At 40.5% G+C, this 17960-nt stretch overlaps 2 protein-coding genes across 10 annotated transcripts in view; both read left to right on the plus strand.

The window, feature by feature from the left end:
- The window catches only part of LOC123507051 (disks large-associated protein 5-like), a 4895-nt gene extending 576 nt beyond the window's left edge, over positions 1-4319 (plus strand). For 2 of the 9 annotated variants that reach the window (XM_045259570.1, XM_045259571.1), the window contains exons 2-8: positions 1-92; positions 566-723; positions 1370-1503; positions 2234-2323; positions 2468-2614; positions 2876-3008; positions 3213-4319. The exon at positions 1-92 is cut by the window's left edge and continues 14 nt beyond it. In XM_045259570.1, the coding sequence (XP_045115505.1) occupies positions 85-92; positions 566-723; positions 1370-1503; positions 2234-2323; positions 2468-2614; positions 2876-3008; positions 3213-3358 (816 nt within the window). In that variant the 5' untranslated portion in view covers positions 1-84 and the 3' untranslated portion in view covers positions 3359-4319. The remainder of the gene's footprint in view (positions 93-565; positions 724-1369; positions 1504-2233; positions 2324-2467; positions 2615-2875; positions 3009-3212) is intronic. The other 7 variants (XM_045259573.1, XM_045259574.1, XM_045259575.1 and 4 more) reach the window with 4 other exon arrangements.
- A 2228-nt stretch (positions 4320-6547) lies between these two features.
- Positions 6548-17028, plus strand: LOC123506965 (programmed cell death 6-interacting protein-like). Its single transcript, XM_045259423.1, has 11 exons — positions 6548-6806; positions 10484-10602; positions 10966-11093; positions 11229-11382; positions 11647-11825; positions 12124-12312; positions 12577-12894; positions 13190-13383; positions 13605-13803; positions 13920-14072; positions 14184-17028. The coding sequence occupies exons 1-11, from the start codon at positions 6595-6597 to the stop codon at positions 14910-14912; spliced, it is 2574 nt and encodes an 857-aa protein (XP_045115358.1). The 5' UTR covers positions 6548-6594; the 3' UTR covers positions 14913-17028.
- Positions 17029-17960: the final 932 nt, after the last annotated feature.

Below are 17960 nucleotides of genomic sequence, written 5' to 3' on the forward strand. Positions count from 1 at the left end.
CTATTGTGTGCGTATGCGATAATTTAAAGTGGCGGAAAGATGCTACCAACCCTCTACCCCGAACTAGCTTGGGGATCTGTGTGAATGCGTGGGTAAGATGAAAACGAATTTGTTGTTGTGGAATGGCACAAAGCTGCGAATGGGGAGCCGGGAAATGAGGAGAGCTGGAGAGACTTGTATATTAGGACAGTGCCTGGGGAGTAAATTATCAAAATAAACTAAACATAGCACACCCATTGAATGAAGGGATCTTTATGTAGCAGCGAAAGCTCATGTGTTTATCTTGTATGATTGAAATTAACCCCTTCAGTACTGGGACACATTTTTACCTTGAGATTTGTACATGATTAGACCATTTTATTGACATTAGGAAAGGTCTGTGAAGGTCAGAAGATTAATGGCCATAGTCTTCACTATTTTAATCCCCCCATGAGTTTCTGAAGGTGCATAATATACCAGAAAATAATCAGAATTAATATGAAAACATGTCTTGGTACTGAAGGGGGTTAAACTGACAGCACATGAAAACTAGTAACATGTGTAAATTGTGTAAACCTTCCCCCAGCAGCAGCAGCAACAACAAGATGAGTGTGGAGGGCTTCCGAGATCATATGAGGAGGGAGACCAACAACCTCACTAACCTGTGCAGACACTTTAAGGGAGTGGTGAAGGAGACGCAGGACATTCCCGAGGATGTTTCAGGAGACATCATGGTTGCCGTTGGTTAGTTTGTGGGCTTCATGATGTCTTCCTCTGCCTCTCCTTATTCTTTGTTTCTTTTTCCATGTTTTGCTTTGTGGTTTAGTGGATTTAGTATTTAAGTTTTCATGCATTTAAAGGTTTTATTTATGTACTGGATAACTTTTCAAAAAACTGTATTCTACACTCACATCACATCATTGGTAGTTGTAAGCCAGTAAGTCCTGTTATTTCATGCAGTTTAAAAAGAAAGAACTTAAGATAATAATGTGTGTATACCTTTTAAGATTTTCCTATCTCCTGTATTTCATTGCCTTATGACCTGAACTCATTTAAGAGGAAAGTTTCAAGACATTATCCCTTTAATTTTGGCTAAGTCCCTTGTACCTGCCTGGGGATTGGGATCTAATTTTAATTGTTTTTGTTACTCTTTGCCAGATTTACCCTCTTACATAAAAAAAAATCCTGTTATGTTTTCCAGTTAAAAAAAAAAAGAGCCTAAAGTAATGATTTATGTAGCTGTACCTTTTAAGATATTCCTGGCAAACACTGGAGGTAATGGAGGTCCCACCTTTTTTTTATTATATATTATTCTTTATGACCTGAGCCAGCACAAGTTCCTGCCACAGTGCAAGGTTCATGAGTGTTGCTAATACAAGTGTTGGTGCAGGTCAGGCTGAGCTGCTCATGAAGGAACGCTTCACTCAGTTCTCTCACCTCATTGATGATTGCGAACTGAAGCGTGGGGAGAAAGAGGTCACCTGTCAGGATCTTCAGGGCTTCTGGGATATTGTATACGTCCAGGTACCTACAATGTGAATCTTCATAGAATTTTGCTTCTTGTGTGTGTGTGTGTGTGTGTATATATATATATATATATATATATATATATATATATATATATATATATATATATATATATATATATACACATATATACACATATATACATATATATTTATATACGTACATATATACATATATATGATATGTATACAGGTAACTCTTGATTTACGCATTTTCGTTAATACGCGACCAAAAAAATATTATAATTAATTAGATTTGTGCGATCAGTTTGCTTATACACGATTTGGACCACATCCCGCATCCCCCCTATTATCTATTGTTTCTTATGAGAATTACAAGTTTGTTTTACGCCAATTTTGAAATACGCAATGAATCTTGGAATGCATCTATCGTGTAAATCGAGTTACCTGTGTGTGTGTGTGTGTGTGTGTGTGTGTGTGTGTGTGTGTGTATATATATATATATATATATATATATATATATATATATATATATATATATATATATATATATATATATATATATATATATATATATATATATATTATATTTTTTTTTATTTTTTTATTATTTTTTTTTATTCATTTTTATTTAATTTCATTTTATTTATTTATTTATTTTATTTATTTTTTTTTTTTTCTATCATTAGTTTGAAGTTTATTGTTTGTTAATTTGCTACTGTCTGTTCACTTTTAGAATGATTACATTAACATTTTCTTTCTGACAGGTGGAAGATGTAATGAACAAATTCAGTCAGCTTAAGAACTTGGAGAAGAATGGCTGGGTGATAACCAAGCCATCAGCACCACCACTCACTGTAAGACTCTGCTGGCTTGGCCTAGACACTGTGCAGGTCTGGGCCAGGTCTGTGTGCACCTCACCCTCCTTCCTGAAGTGATACTTATGGTGACGGTAAATGATTTGTCTATTATGGGCTTCCTCAAATCTCACTTTCCCCCAGCAGAAGCCACCTGCCGTCAAAAAAACTGAGAACAAAAAGATGGGACCACCAAAGCCTGTAAAGGGAAACAGTGACCTGCGGGCCATGATTCAAGCAGCGCGCCGCAAAGCTAAGCAAGAAAAAGAAAATGCCAATGGAGATGTAAAGGTAATAGTGGACAAAAGTTGCTTATGGGCAAATGATACTGGGAGAGGCAGAGAGCTTTGTTCTATTTCTGTTCAGCTCTCACTGACATTGCTAATTAATGATACAGTAACACATTCGTAAAGAGATACTTTACCTGGGAAAATACAAAGAGTGTGTGGCACTTTTACAAATGTTGTGTGATTGGAGGAGTGAAAGGTTTGCAAGATAGTAATGAATAAGATTATATGATTCATTGTGGAGTAATGGTCCCATGTTTGGCAGGAATCCCACTTCGCAGTGCGTATGGAGAACAAGAGTCCCCTGAAGGAGGTCCAGGAGAAGCAGGTGGAGAATCCCTTCAAGACACCCATCAAGCCAGTCAAGACAAAGGCAGCACTAAAACACCACACGCCTGGTTGGTATTGTTGGCTTCAGTTCTTTACTTATTTTTCTGTGTTGTCAGGTGCCACTCCCACTTATGAAGCAGCATAGGTAGAAGCACTGAGACATTAACGTGAATAATAGCCATGCAATATTTGTCAGATAACTTAGCTTGTATGAGTGTTGTATTGTAGTGGGAGGGAGAGGTGGCTGATCACTAAGTGCCATGTGTCTCCAGGTCGGGACGAGGTGAGGGTGCTGGCATCGTCACTCCTCAGGGAACAGCTGCACATGTCTCCTGTTGTCCACAAAGACTACTCTCCCTGCATGCGTGTCACTCGCTCCATGAAGGCCAAGGCTTCCACCAAGAAACTGGGATTCTGAATGATTTTGATGTTTTTAAGACTTCTTGGTACCTGTCTTCCTTTTTCAATGCATGCATGTAATATGTATAAAGATGGCAAACTTTATGTTTATATATGCAATATTCATGTGCCTGAAGTATATTTATTAATACATTATTGTCTTCATTGGTGTTGTTTCACTAGAAAGTTTGATTTAAGTTCAGGAAGATAATGTTCAGTTTTACATGCAAGTCTAGTTTATATAAAAAAAAAAATTGTGAAGAATCTCAAAAGGTTTGTAGTATTGATGACATAAACTACATATTGTTACTTTTTTTTTTTTTTTTTTTATGGATGCTTTTGCTAAATTTCCACAAACACTTCACTGTACATAATAGTTTATCTTAAAAGATAAGTGTGTTACTCATGGTAGAGATCCTGTTTACCTGGTTTAATGATGGCCTCCCTCGTTTATTGATCCGTCATTTTTTTTGGAAGCATCCCATCAACTTACAATTCATAATGTGCAGTACCATGTACTCAGGTTAAGGTTCCAAAGTCAAGTATTATACTTAGATAGAGAAGTGCTTCTGCATGAAGCAAAATATATATTCTTACATACATATATGCCACAGAATACATATATTTCTACATACACCTATCTTAGTGTCTTTCTCCCATGTCTTCTGTTCTAATTTCAGTTCATATTACTGTTTTTCACAACTAGTCCAATATGTTGCTCATGTGGTCGGGCAGCTTACTTCCATGAAGAACCACTGGATCATCCTTATTATCCTGAACACTCCTTAAAGTAAAGGACTGGAACATTATGCTGATACAATTTGGTTTGAGTGGATAGTTGTAATATTATTCAGTATTTTATGAAGTCAACCAAAACATAAATAACAATGTTTTATTTCAGTGATGAAGTAAGGAAATGTAAATACCTATGTAGTACTGATTTGTGAAATTAAATTAGTAAAGTGTTACATAATTAATTTATCTAAATTTTAAATTATACTTTTTTTTTATTGAAAGCCTTATTTCCCATATCTTATTGAGATGGATTGCATTATTTTTATTCAATACTTTACTCTCGGCTCCCACAATTTTTTATTCAGTCAATAATTTCCAACTGCATGTGGTAGTGCTTGGTGGTTAGGTATGCAGCCTTTATTAGACATGAACGGCTGCATTTAGCATCACTATTTCTATTGGCTTTACTACATATTCACGCATCATTATTTATTTATTTTATTTTTATTTATTTATTTATTTATTACTTTTTTATTATTATTATTATTATTTTTTTTTTTTTTTTTTTTTCAAAGGATGAGTTAGGTGTGGAGGAGGTCCATGCCACGCACCCATGGAACAACAACGCACACTGAAGTTACGCGCTGATCTAGAGATGTTTCGAGCCAAAGGATATCAGTCCCCACCTTAGAACTTGCCCACGTCTCGGTGCTAACGTTGCCTCCACTCCTACTCCTCTAATGTGACAGAATCCACATATTTATATTCTCCAAATGCATAACATTACCAGAAACATTTACGAGCTTCAGTGCTTGCGATGTTGGAATAATATGATCAGTGTTATACAAAAGAATGTTTCAGAATATTGTGTTTGGTATAGTTCAAGGTAAACGCATATGATACTCAAAGTGCAGTCTTAAAACGGATGTGGGTGTAATAGTGGACAGGACGCGTCCGTCGTCCGGTGCGTCGCCTCCGTGAAGATGAACGGTGTGCAACTTCAATGTCATGAAACTAATCCCTGCCTCGAGGACGGGTCTTTGTAAATGTAGAAAATAAGGATGTATTTAAGGGTAGACTGAGGTGCTATGTGGTATCTTGAGTGTTAAGGTTAATTTTGAGTATTTTAAGGATTTGGATTTATGTGAGTGAGGGCTGATCGGCTAAGATTTCTTGGCGCAGAGGGAATTCTTAAGGTAGACAAAGAGATCCACAGAGACTATCAAGTTCATCCACTTCGTTATCGTCTCGTTAAACAATGCCAGGTGGGCGTGCTACGAGAACGATCTCTGGGGTGCGAGACTGGGAAAGATCGAGAGGTCATACATCGTCAATATCATCATCATCATAATCTTGTGTGACAGGCTACACATTTTTCGTCCGCCTCCTCCTAGAGACATCGAACAGCATGGCACCTGCATGTACGTCCTTTGTAACGTCTCCCCTGCTGAGCTGAGGGTGCCCTTTTACATGTCGGTGCGCGCTCATCACTACTATCAGCTAGTCCTTTCCTTGCCTTCCACAAAGAGCGCATACACTATAGTAATCGTGAGGAAAACCTGCCGTTACTCTAGAACAGAGTCAGTCTTATTCCTCGCAGCCGTTACTCTCAGCGCTTACCTATGAAAATAAAGGGTTCCCTAAACAGGTAATGCATTGTATAATATAATAACACTCGTTGTCGTACATAACTAACAAACTGATCAAGTGAAGGCATAAAAAAAAAAACTACACTTCCTTATAAAGTTCAATATCATAATTCTAGGAAATATCGAAAGATCTTCAACCTAGAGGAAAGAAAGTGACAAAGGATTTCACAACGGTTTATCTCAGGCCTGAGATTCTCAAGGCCGGGCGCACCCAATCCACCTTCCCGCGACCCTCTCGCCGCCCACGGCTCCCAGTCCCCATGCCCGGCGGGAATGGTCCCGCCCGACGCCCATGGTGTTTGACACAGCATTATGCATTCATTATTGTCTTGAGAGAAGATTGTTGAGCGCGGCGGGCTAACTTTATAGTCATTACACACTATTAGATTACAGCGATTTTAAGAAAGCAAGAAAAGAAACTAATGCATAGTATACAAAACTCGTTCATTATGATAAAAGTCTAACAAGGTCATGTATCTCAAATTTGCTTCAAACGGTGGCATGAAGTGATGAGAACTGATAGTTACTAAGGCTAAGTGACTCACTTGAGTCAAAGTCATATGATGTGAATAGACCAATGAAAATGGGAAGGAATCTACGGAAATGATATAAACGTGCGGTTAACTGAGGCTCGGAGACTAGCTGTGAGCCAATTAATGTATCTTCCTCGCTACTTGTTTATTTGAAAGAAGCACTAGATTTAAAGAACAAAATAGTCTTAAGTTTTAGTAAGAAATCTGTATAACTTTTGCTAATTTACCAGTAATATTTGGTCAGTTGCTGAGATGACAGTTTGACAACGAGTCTCTCACCATTTGTTTAGATCTGACGTCACGGCAGCGCTCGGCAGTTCCTGCACACCCTCGCCAGGATGACTACTGCGGCGGACACTTTTGGCGTTCCCTTGAAAAAGGCATCAGACATTGATGTCCTAAAGCCGCTGAAAAATTTGATAACCTCTCGCTATCAGACAGCGGACCAAGAGAGCTACGTGAGTGCTATCAACGACCTGGCTAAGCTGCGGAACTCGGCGGTGTGCAGGACTCTAGATAACCATGAATCATCCCTGGAGACCCTGTACAGGTGAGGCGGATCTGCCAACCCCTCAGTGTCACGTGTTCGCCCCTTCCTCAGTAGCGCCTCCTCTTGTCGTGTGTCTTTTCCCTGTCCTTCCTCGAGGTTGTGGTGGCTGGATTGTGTTTCCTGACCTGGGTGTCGTTCTCATTTCATTGTTCTGACAAAGGAGGTGAAACTCGCTGTGATTGTCTCCCATTAAAAGTTTAAAATGGGAATCAGTTGTCACCACTACTGCTAGTAACAGTGTCATGTATGATTGTTGTGACATGACACGGCCAACACTGTCATGTCAAGTTGATTGTTCCATGTTTTATGACAGCTGCACCTATTGGTTAGATCACAGTTAGCATGTCTAGTCATGTCTCGTCCTATTTTATCCTACTTCTGCTTAGATGATTCAAATAGGAAAGAATGGGAATGCTTTTATTTATTTTTTTTTATATTTATTACTATTAATTTTTGGAGAACAGGATGGTGTTCTGTGTTTGTCTTTGTCCCTGGAGGTTGCAGGTCTTTGGATGTCTGTACTTATATATATTTGACTCTTTGTCAATGAATTGCCAGATTTGTATTGAATTTATTTTGAAAACTAGGAACCATTCTATACAGAAGTGTATAATATATATACTCAATGTATTTATCAATTGAAACAGATAAATCATTGCAGTGAAAGAAATTGCTTCCTAAAATTAAGGGTACAGGTAATATCCCTGATAAGATAATGCTTTTATTACTATTGATGTATTATCTGTTTTTATCAAGATAACAACCCAGGAGCATAAGGGTTAGCACATTTGCCTCACAGCAACAGCACAGTGGAGCACATTTTGTCCCTCTACCCTTTCGCTGAGATTTCCATTCTTGGAGATTTCAATGTTCACCACCAGCTTTGGCTTTCCTCTCCCTTCACTGACCACCCTGGTGAACTAGCCTTCAACTTTGCTATCCTCCAACTGGTGCAACACCCTACTCGTATTCCTGACCGTCTTGGAGACACGCCCAACATTCTTGATCTCTTCCTCACCTCTAACCCTTCTGCTTATGCTGTCACCCTTTCATCTCTGTTGGGCTCCTCCGATCACAATCTCATTTCTGTATCTTGTCCTATTTTTCCAATCCCTCCGCAGGATCTCCCAAAGCGAAGGTGCCTCTGGCATTTTGCCTCTGCCAGTTGGGGGGACCTGAGGAGGTATTATGCTGATTTTCCTGGAATGATTATTGCTTCCGTGTCAGAGACCCATCTCTTTGTGCTGAACGCATAACAGAGGTGTTAGTATCTGGCATGGAGGCGTACATTCCTCATTCTTTTCTCAACCTAAACCTTCTAAACCTTGGTTTAACTCAGCCTGTTCTCGTGCTATACATGATAGAGAGGTTGCCCACAAAAGGTACTTGAGCCTTCCATCTCCTGAATCTCATGCACTTTATATCTCTGCCCGGAATCATGCCAAGTCTGTTCTTCAACTTGCCAAACACTCTTTCATAAATAGGAAATGTCAAAATCTTTCAAACTCAAACTCTCCTCGTGACTTCTGGCATCTAGCCAAAAACATCTCAAATAACTTCACTTCTTCATCTTTCCTCCTTTATTTCATCCTGATGGCACCACTGCCATCTCTTCTGTCTCTAAAGCTGAACTCTTTTCTCAAACCTTTGCTCACAACTCCACCTTGGACGATTCTGGGCTTGTCCTCCCTCTCCTCCTCCCTCTGACTATTTCATGTCTACAATCAAAATTCTTCGTAATGATGTTTTCCATGCCCTTGCTGGCCTAAACCCTCGGAAGGCTTATGGACCTGATGGGGTCCCTCCTATTGTTCTCAAAAACTGTGCTTCTGTGCTTGCACCTTGCCTGGCCAAACTCTTCCAACTTTGTCTATCGACTTCTACCTTTCCTTCCTGCTGGAAGTTCGCCTACATTCAGCCTGTTCCTAAAAAGGGTGACCGTTCTAACCCCTCAAACTACCGTCCTATAGCTTTAATCTCTTGCTTGTCTAAAGTTTTTGAATCTATCCTGAATAGGAAGATTCTCAAACATCTGTCACTTCACAATCTTCTGTCTGATCGCCAGTATGGCTTCCGTCAAGGTCGCTCTACTGGTGATCTTCTGGCTTTCCTTACTGAGTCTTGGTCATCCTCTTTTAGAGATTTCGGTGAAACTTTTGCTGTTGCGTTAGACATATCAAAAGCTTTTGATAGAGTCTGGCATAAAGCTTTGATTTCAAAACTGCCCTCCTACGGCTTCTATCCTTCTCTCTGCAACTTTATCTCAAGTTTCCTTTCCGACCGCTCTATTGCTGCTGTGGTAGACGGCTACTGTTCTTCTCCTAAACCTATTAATAGTGGTGTTCCTCAGGGTTCTGTCCTGTCACCCACTCTCTTTCTATTATTCATTAATGACCTTCTTAACCAAACTTCTTGCCCTATCCACTCCTACGCTGATGATACCACCCTACATCTTTCCACGTTCTTTCAGAGACGTCCAACCCTTCAGGAAATCAACAGATCACGCGGGACGCCACGGAACGCCTGACTTCCGATCTTTCTAAGATTTCCGATTGGGGCAGAGAAAATCTAGTAGTTTTCAATGCCTCAAAACTCAATTCCTCCATCTATCAACTCGACACAACCTTCCAGACAACTATCCCTCTTCTTCAATGACACTCAACTGTCTCCTCTTCCACAATGAATATCCTCGGTCTGTCCTTTGCTCATAATCTTAACTGGAAACTTCACATCTCATCTCTTGCTAAAACAGCTTCTATGAAGTTAGGTGTTCTGAGGCGTCTCCGACAGTTTTTCTCGCCCTCCAACTGCTTACTCTGTATAAGGGCCTTATCCGTCCCTGTATGGAGTACTCTTCGCATGTTTGGGGGGTTCCAGTCACACAGCTTTGCTTGATAGGGTGGAATCGAAAGCTCTTCGTCTCATCAACTCCCTCCTCTGACTAACTGTCTTCAGTCTCTTTCTCACCGCCGAAATGTTGCATCCCTTTCTATATTTTATCGCTATTTTCATGGTAACTGTTCTACTGATCTTGCTAACTGCATGCCTCCCCTCCTCCTGCAGCCACGCTGCACAAGGCTTTCTTCTTCCTCTCATCCCTATTCTGTCCAACTTTCTAATGCAAGAGTTAACCAGTACGCTCAATCATTCATCCCTTTCACTGGTAAACTCTGGAACTCCCTCCCTGCATCTGTATTTCCGAATTCCTACAACTTGTCTTCTTTTAAGAGGGAGGTATCGAGGCATTTGCTCCCTTAATTCTGGCTGACGGTTTTGGCACTTTTTGAAGTCTTTGGAGAGCCAGTGGGCCTTTTTCTAACTTTCTTTTTTTTTTTTTTGCCCTTGGCTGGCCCTCTTCCCTACGGGAAAAAAAAAAAAAAAAAAAAAGCTAAGAGGTCATGGACTCTGTTATAGTCAGTGTTATAGTCAGTGAAAATCCTAGACCAGATGGAGATGAACTGAGTTAGTTTGGTCAACATGTATTTTTATTGGGAAATCCATTTTCTTTATAAATTAAAACATTTATATTATATCACCTTTTCTCTTCATAATTTATGAATGTCATGAGTATATACATATAAAGAGTTGATGTTTGTTGTACGTAAGGATCTGTTTTATAACATACAAACTTTTGAGTAGCTGAATAATAGCAAGTTTTATTCATGGTTTTCCTGCAGATATTATGACCAGATTGTTGCCTTGGAGTCCAAGATCCCTCCATCAGAGATACAGATTCCCTTCAAATGGAAAGATGCCTTCGACAAGGGATCCATCTTTGGCGGCCGTATCAGCCTCAGTAAGTTCTGGTGCTTCATCCTGATAGTTGATGTAAATGTCTGTGCTGAAGTGATTGTCTACTGTGTGTAGCCAGCTAAAGAATGGTTACTGATCAACAGTGGTTGGGAAAGTTGATGGTGAACTAAGTGATTGGCCATTCTGTCCTATATGCTGTGGCCAGAGATTGAGTGGAGGTACTAGTCTACTCTTTCTGGAATATGACACATCTTAGGTTATTACATCAGGACACTTTGATTTACTGACAACATCATAGATCTCTTCAGAATATTACAGTAGTTAGCTTATGTCAGGACTTAGTAGTGAGTTTTGTTGTGCTGTGTGTTTGCAACCATAACCTCACTATCCCCTGGCTCCTGTACAGCGGTGGCCTCGTTGTCATACGAGAAGGTGTGTGTGCTCTACAACATCGCTGCCCTGCAGACCCAGGTTGCTGCAGCGCAAAATTTCACCTCAGATGATGCCCTGAAGCTCAGTGCAAAGTTGTTCCAGGTTTGTTTGGGAATTTCCTAAGAACATAACATAGTTCTTACCACTATGATATATTATTGCAGTCAGTCTTTGCATGCGAAGTATTGGGATGACGGTGTGCTGGTGATGCTAATGGTGTTCGTGGTACCTCCCCAGAGTGCTGCAGGAATCTTCAACCACCTGAAGGGCATTGTCCACTCAGCAGTGCTGCAGGAGCCCACACCAGACCTGCAGCCTGAGACACTGACGGCACTGTCCAGTCTTTGTGTGGCTCAGGCGCAGGAGGTGATTGCTGTTAAGGCCATCAATGGTATGTACTGGAATCTTAGAATACTTTTCTAATTTTGCATGATCCTGTTGACTTTCCTTTGGAGACTGACACTTCAGTTGGTCTTTTCTTCCTATTTCTGCTCTTTTGTAGAGCTTCCCTTACATTATTGAATGTTGTGTGCTTGCAGTCTTCCTATTAATTACATTTAAATACTGAGAGAGAGAGGATATAGAGAGGTGTTGCATGCAGCTAATGACCATCAACATGGAAATGAGAGGTACTGATGAAGTGTTTGTCTTGTAGGTCGTATGAAGGACATGGTGGTGGCCAAACTCTGTTCCCAGTGTGAAGATTTGTTTGGTGAAGCTTTGAAGCACCTCCAAAGGGAGACTCTGAAAGGGCTGTGGGACCGTGACTGGATCCCTCGTGTGGCAGGCAGGCAGGCCGGCTACCATGCCCTGGCTGAGTACCACCAGAGCAGAGTGAGTGCTGCCTCAGACTAATACTTATCATGGATTTCAGGATGGATACTCAGTGTTTCCATGTAGCTATTTTGTTGATGCCTCCACTCTCTTCATTCATATTTTTTCTCATTTAATTTAATATTGTTTTCATATGTAAATTTCCCTTGTTAGATCCTCAGAAGACTTTTACTGATGGAGAAATGTGTTTATAATTTTTCCTTCACAATGTCTTGCCTGTCTCTAATCCTGGTCATGCATGTTAATGAAACAATTAAATCCATGTGCTTCTCGTGTAATAGTGTGGTACCATCTTCAGGTATGTAACAGCAAGAAGACGGTGGGTGAGGAGATTGCTCGACTCAAACATGCTATGGAGCTGTTCAAGACGGCCCAGACCCGTGCTGGGGACCCAAGCCTCTTTGAGGAGAACATTGGCCGTGCACAGCGGTCGCTGGATGAGGCTGTGAAGGACAACAACTTCATCTATCATGAGGCTGTGCCTGATGTAAGATACTTGAGTGTCCTTTACTTTATATGCCACAAGTCATCATTAGCATCAATAGTAACATCTCTGCTTAGTTTGTTGATGATATTCCTTTACCTATTATTTTCTCAAGTGGCCTGTAAAGCATGAAAATTTTTTGTTGCAATAATGCTCCTTCTATACAGAGGCTACAATGGTTTAAAAGTTGCAGCATTGTATTATAGGGCAGCTATGAATGGAATTGCAGTATTACAGTAAAAGTTGATGGATGACTCTCCCTTCCAGTTCAAGTCCCTGGCAGGCATAGACAAGGCTGCTGTGGCCAAGGCAACACCAGTGCCTGAGAAGTTCAGTGCTAACTTCACTGACTTGTTTGAGACCTTAGTACCTGTGAGTGTCCAGCAGGCCCTGGCAGCCAACGACACCCGCAAGCAGGAGATTGTCAGCATGGAGATTGGCAAGCTGAGGGAGAGCACGCAGCTGCTCAACTCTATCCTGGCCTCCCTCAACCTGCCAGCAGCCATTGAAGATGTCGGAGGAGAGAAGGTTCCTCAGTCCCTGCGTGAGAAGTCTGCCTCTGTTGCCCAGGCTGGAGGTGTTCAGGTGGGTTGAATAAACTAATATTAATGTGATTTTGAGGAATGCTTCAGGGTATGAATATAAGAATTCATGTTTATAACTGATTTTTATAGAATGCAGTGCTTGTTCAAGAAATGTCATGCTATGTAATATCAGCAAGAAGCAAATCAGTCCTATTTTTATTTCTGTGGCATGCTATTTGAGTACCTTTTCATGATTTTTGATATTATGTACAAAAAAATTAAATAGCATGACATTTTACTTTAAGAATGAAGAAGCAGTTGAGTGCATAGTACAATAACAATACTTTCTCTTTAAGGCTCTTGACAAGATGATCAAGGAGCTGCCAGAGCTGCTCACAAGGAACAGAGAGTTGCTGGAGGAGTGTGAAAGGCAGCTGACTGAAGAGAAGGAGTCAGACAACCAACTGCGTACTCAGTTCAAGGAACGGTGGACCAGGACACCCTCAGACAAGCTCACAGGAACCTTCCAGACCAATGCTCAGAAGTACAGGTTAGGACTCAACAGCTCATCTGAAAATTTCTAGTCCTTAAAGAATTTCTGTAGAAGTTTTTATAACTTTTTATTTGATAATTTCTATTTTAACCTTACCTTCGAAAGGTCAATAAGGTGGGTGAGGGTACTACTAGTCATTAGTTACAGCTATTAATTGGCACATAACCTTTCTATAACTAAAGCATCACTTGAAAGATTCTTTCCTTTTGTTTGTGCAGGAATGTGATAGATACGGCAGTATCAGCAGACACCACCATCCGAGAGAAATATGACAAACATAAGGAAGGAATGGACTTGCTCTCAGCTGGCCCTGAAAACTTGGCTGCTTCTCTACCCTCTGCTGGGGCCAGTGACAATGGCAGCAATCCAGCCATTCAGAGGCTCAAGCAGCTGATGGAGGATGTTGAGACTCTCAAGGTAAGCATCTGTGAGCTTTGGTGGATTCAGGAAAGTAAGTGGGTGTTGACTGTGGATTGGGGGATGAGGTTGTTTTATTGTGTATGTTGGGTGAAGACACGACTTTTATGTTGCAGGCTGAGAGGGATGCCATAGAGTGTGAGCTGAAGAGTGCCAATGCAGATATGAAAGACGAGTTCCTGAATGCACTGTCGCAGGATGGAACCATCAATGAAGTTGCCATTTCCACAGAAAGTTTAGGTCGTCTGTTTGGCCCCCTGCAGAAACAGGTGCGTTGTTCTGTGTTCCAAAAGTGTGAAGAACCAGGCATGTGATAGAGATGTGGCTCGTATTTCTTGATAATCATGAATGATTTTCATTAATATTATGTTTGTTTACAGGTGAAAGAAAGCTTGGACCGCCAGGAAGGCTTGGTGAAAAATATTCAGGAAGCTCATGCTGACTTCTGTAAAGCTGCAACAGGTGTTGGTGGTGAACGGGAAGCCATGCTGATGAAGCTGGCAGCTGCCTACGATACCTTCAATGAGCTGCGCAGTAATCTTACAGAGGGCACAAAGTTCTACAATGACCTCACCCAGCTGTTGGTTAATTTCCAAGGAAAGATCAATGACTTCTGCTTTGCTCGCCGCACAGAAAAGGAAGAACTGATGCGGGACCTGACGCAGGGCTTGGCTAACATGAAGGTGGGCACCACTCCCAACACCCCAGCCCACCATCAGGATGCTGCTGCCAAGTCTCCTCCTCCCCGCCCTCCCCCACCCACTGTTCCTAACCCTTACCAGGGTGCTCCACAGCCAGCAGCGCCTCAGCCAGGAGCACCACCAGCACAGCAACCTGGGGCACCCCATATGCAGGCCCCTCATGCCCCTCAGATGTATGGTGCCCCTCAGCCAGGAGGTCTGCCTTACCCTGTCAATCCTACAGGGATGCCAGCTCCTCAAGGGTATGTGTACCAGAGCTATCCAGTGTACACACCCATGCCTCAGGGGTACTATCCTTACTTCCAACCACAGCAGCAACAGCCGCCTGCACAGCCAGGGTACCCGCCTTACCCTCAGCAGCCCTACCCTAACTATCCCTACCCACCACAACCCCATCCTCCACAATAGTGAGCCTTCCCTTGGTATATCATAAAGAGAAGCTTATACTTAAACTTTTTTGCCAATCTTTATGCTTAGTTTGCAATTTTATTACTAGTGTGTGAGTAACTGATCATGTTGGGTTGTAGTGTGTGCAGTGTGATGTGAAGGTGCTGCTGTGGCTGCTGGGTGGATGCAGCTTCAGGGATCTACTGTGTATGCTCTGTATTTCTATGAAGCATTCCACATTTGGAATACTACTTTTTTCCCTTTGATTTTGTTGCAGTACTTTTTTTTTTTTCCTTCCTTAGATGTTTGCATCATGTACTAGCCAAGTTTTATATTTGCCTTTTGTAGCTGAATTTATTTGTGACATGTAGCCTTAATCATTTTTACTTTTCATTTTTACTTTAAGACTTCCATATTAAACTTTGGTTTCAAAGTTACCTGCATAGAGAATTACCTTTGAGGAATGCAGTGGTGTTTAGTGTGATCCAAAGTGATATATGGGCTGACCGGGCCTCAAATGTTTGTGCATATATAGTGTGCACCACTGGCCTCATCCTAACTTAGTGAGCAATCCAGGGAGGACAGAGTTAGAAAATTGCTCCTACAATTTGTTGCATGTTACATGAAATATTTTATTGTTCACATACTTTAGAGCAAAATGATATTTAAACTATGCATTAATGAATATATCTACTCATCTAAATACATTGCAGTCACATAAAAATAACACATAGCAATTATCACAAGATGAGGCCTGTGCTCTTCAGCTTATTGCATTGTGCATGGGAATATGATTTACAGACACATTGACCACTTACCTGATGTCAGGTATACTGGGTTCAACATCCATGATGAATGTGTGCCTGTAAAACTCTATTGACATAAGCTGTTTGCTGGTAGGTTCATGAGCAAGAATGGTTAAAGTATAACTGAAAGAAACTCATGAATGACAGAACTTGCGTGATATATTTACATATCAGGAACTCTGTATGTTCTGTCATTTATGTCAAAGATGCCTCTTTTATCCAGTCAAGTCAGCTCAGTGCTCCTTCTGACTGACTATCAGCCATGTGTCACAGAAATAATTTATCTTAATATTTAAGGACATTTTATACATATATATAGTAAAATTAAACAAACAAGACAAAACATTTTATTTGATGAAGAGGTGTAAGCCTTGAATCAGTGGCCAGGTGGAGACTTTATGAGGTACAGCCTCCACACTGAAACCTCTGTTCCTTGTGTGGAATGTGATTAATGATGTATGTTGTGAGCTGGGGACATCAGTGGTGGTGGCCAGAATTCCCTCATTTTGTGAAGTTTTGAAAGTGTTTACCCTTGCTACGAAGGATCGACAAGTCTGTTACAATGCATGTAGAAGGAATATAGAGTGTTGAGAAAAATCAAAACAACAAAAAAACAGGTCAAATAAGTGTCTAGCATAGTACTGCATACTGATATATTTCATGTGGTAAAGTACCCAAATCTGAAGAGGTGTTGCCATGAAAGGAATGTTTTAGACAGGAAAAAGAAAGGTGGATACAGCAGCATACTTAAAGCTTTGATATTATTAGACTTGTTGATTTCAAGTACATATGACTAGGCATCAGCAAGGGTGTGTGTGTGTGTGTGTGTGTGTGTGTGTGTGTGTGTGTGTGTGTGTGTGTGTGTGTGTGTGTGTGTGTGTGTGTGTGTGTGTGTGTGTGTGAGAGGGAGAAAAAGAAAGACTACTGTTGTTTGCAGCTCTTAGGATGGCATAGAACATACATGCCCACTATGCTTTTCTTTTCGGTTGAGTTTATTAACTCGGAGTGGTTGTAAGTCACTTCATGTATATTTCATTATTCAGTGATCTTTTCTTTGGTCTGAAGGAACTGATGATGACTACTGGAGTCCTGTGTTGTCACTCTGCCGCTTAAATCAACGTAATCTTTAGAATATTTTCAGTTATGCTTTTTTTTTTTTTTTTTTTTTTTTTTTTTTTTTTTTTGTATACAGTTATCATCCAGAAGGTATGCTGTGTGTAGAATTGTAAATAGTGCTTGTAACAATGATAAAAAGCAAATCACAGCTTAAATTTTGTTGAAAATATTTTGTCACAATATATTACTATATCATAATAAACCATAAAGCCTGATTATCTTTTTAGATACATCTGCAAACATTGTGATGAAACACAAGAAATCATATGTACATAATTCTTTTTGCACAATAGACATCTTGATTCTGCTTGAGCTGTGCCATATATCAGCTAATGCAACATGATGCAACTTTTGTCTAGAAAACTTCATCATGAAATATTCAAGTGAATTCAGAGTATGATGTGTATGGACAAAATAACTGTCAGGTGTGACATGTGATATCAGCAATATAGTAATGATATGAGTCATGATTGACTGGTTCACTGTGACTTGCAGCACTGTTGCTTGTCTTTTCATTCAACTCATGCACATTCTGTGGTGTCATTAATGTTACTGCACATAGTGGTATTGATGGCTATAATGACTTAAGGCCACACTGCTGTTGCTGTCTCTATGTACCAACCTCAAGGAGATTAAAAAAGCAATACAATGGCATATAAAGAATATTGTATCCCTACAGCAGGTGGTGTGAGTTGCATATACTCATGTAGTATAATTATATAAAATTGATATCTGAAACATGTTTAAGACTGAGGTGATTGTATATGCTGCTCATCATATATTGTACATGATCTTGTTGCTAATAAGCATAAAGATGAGAATTCCATTGGTAGATTCCCCTCGGGATATGCTCCCTTGTGGACGTTTTTCCTCTCTGGATATACTATTTGATATAACGAAGCTCTGACAAAAGAAAAAGAAAAACAGCTGTTAAAGGCTCAGGTACAGTTAAATTATATGTTAGACTGGTGGTTTGATTATGTGTAGAAATTGTGGAAGCTGGAGGAGGGAGAAGCGAAATGTTCATGAAAAGGAAACGTCAGGAAAAGATAAGGGGGGAAAAAGTCCTCCACTCAGATCTGGGAAATCCTGAGTAAGTAAGCACTACTCCACATCTTCCTGCGCTTTTCCAAGTTCCCACTAAGAA

The sequence above is a fragment of the Portunus trituberculatus genome, chromosome 21, assembly GCF_017591435.1.
Source record: "Portunus trituberculatus isolate SZX2019 chromosome 21, ASM1759143v1, whole genome shotgun sequence".
Lineage (NCBI taxonomy): Eukaryota > Metazoa > Arthropoda > Malacostraca > Decapoda > Portunidae > Portunus > Portunus trituberculatus.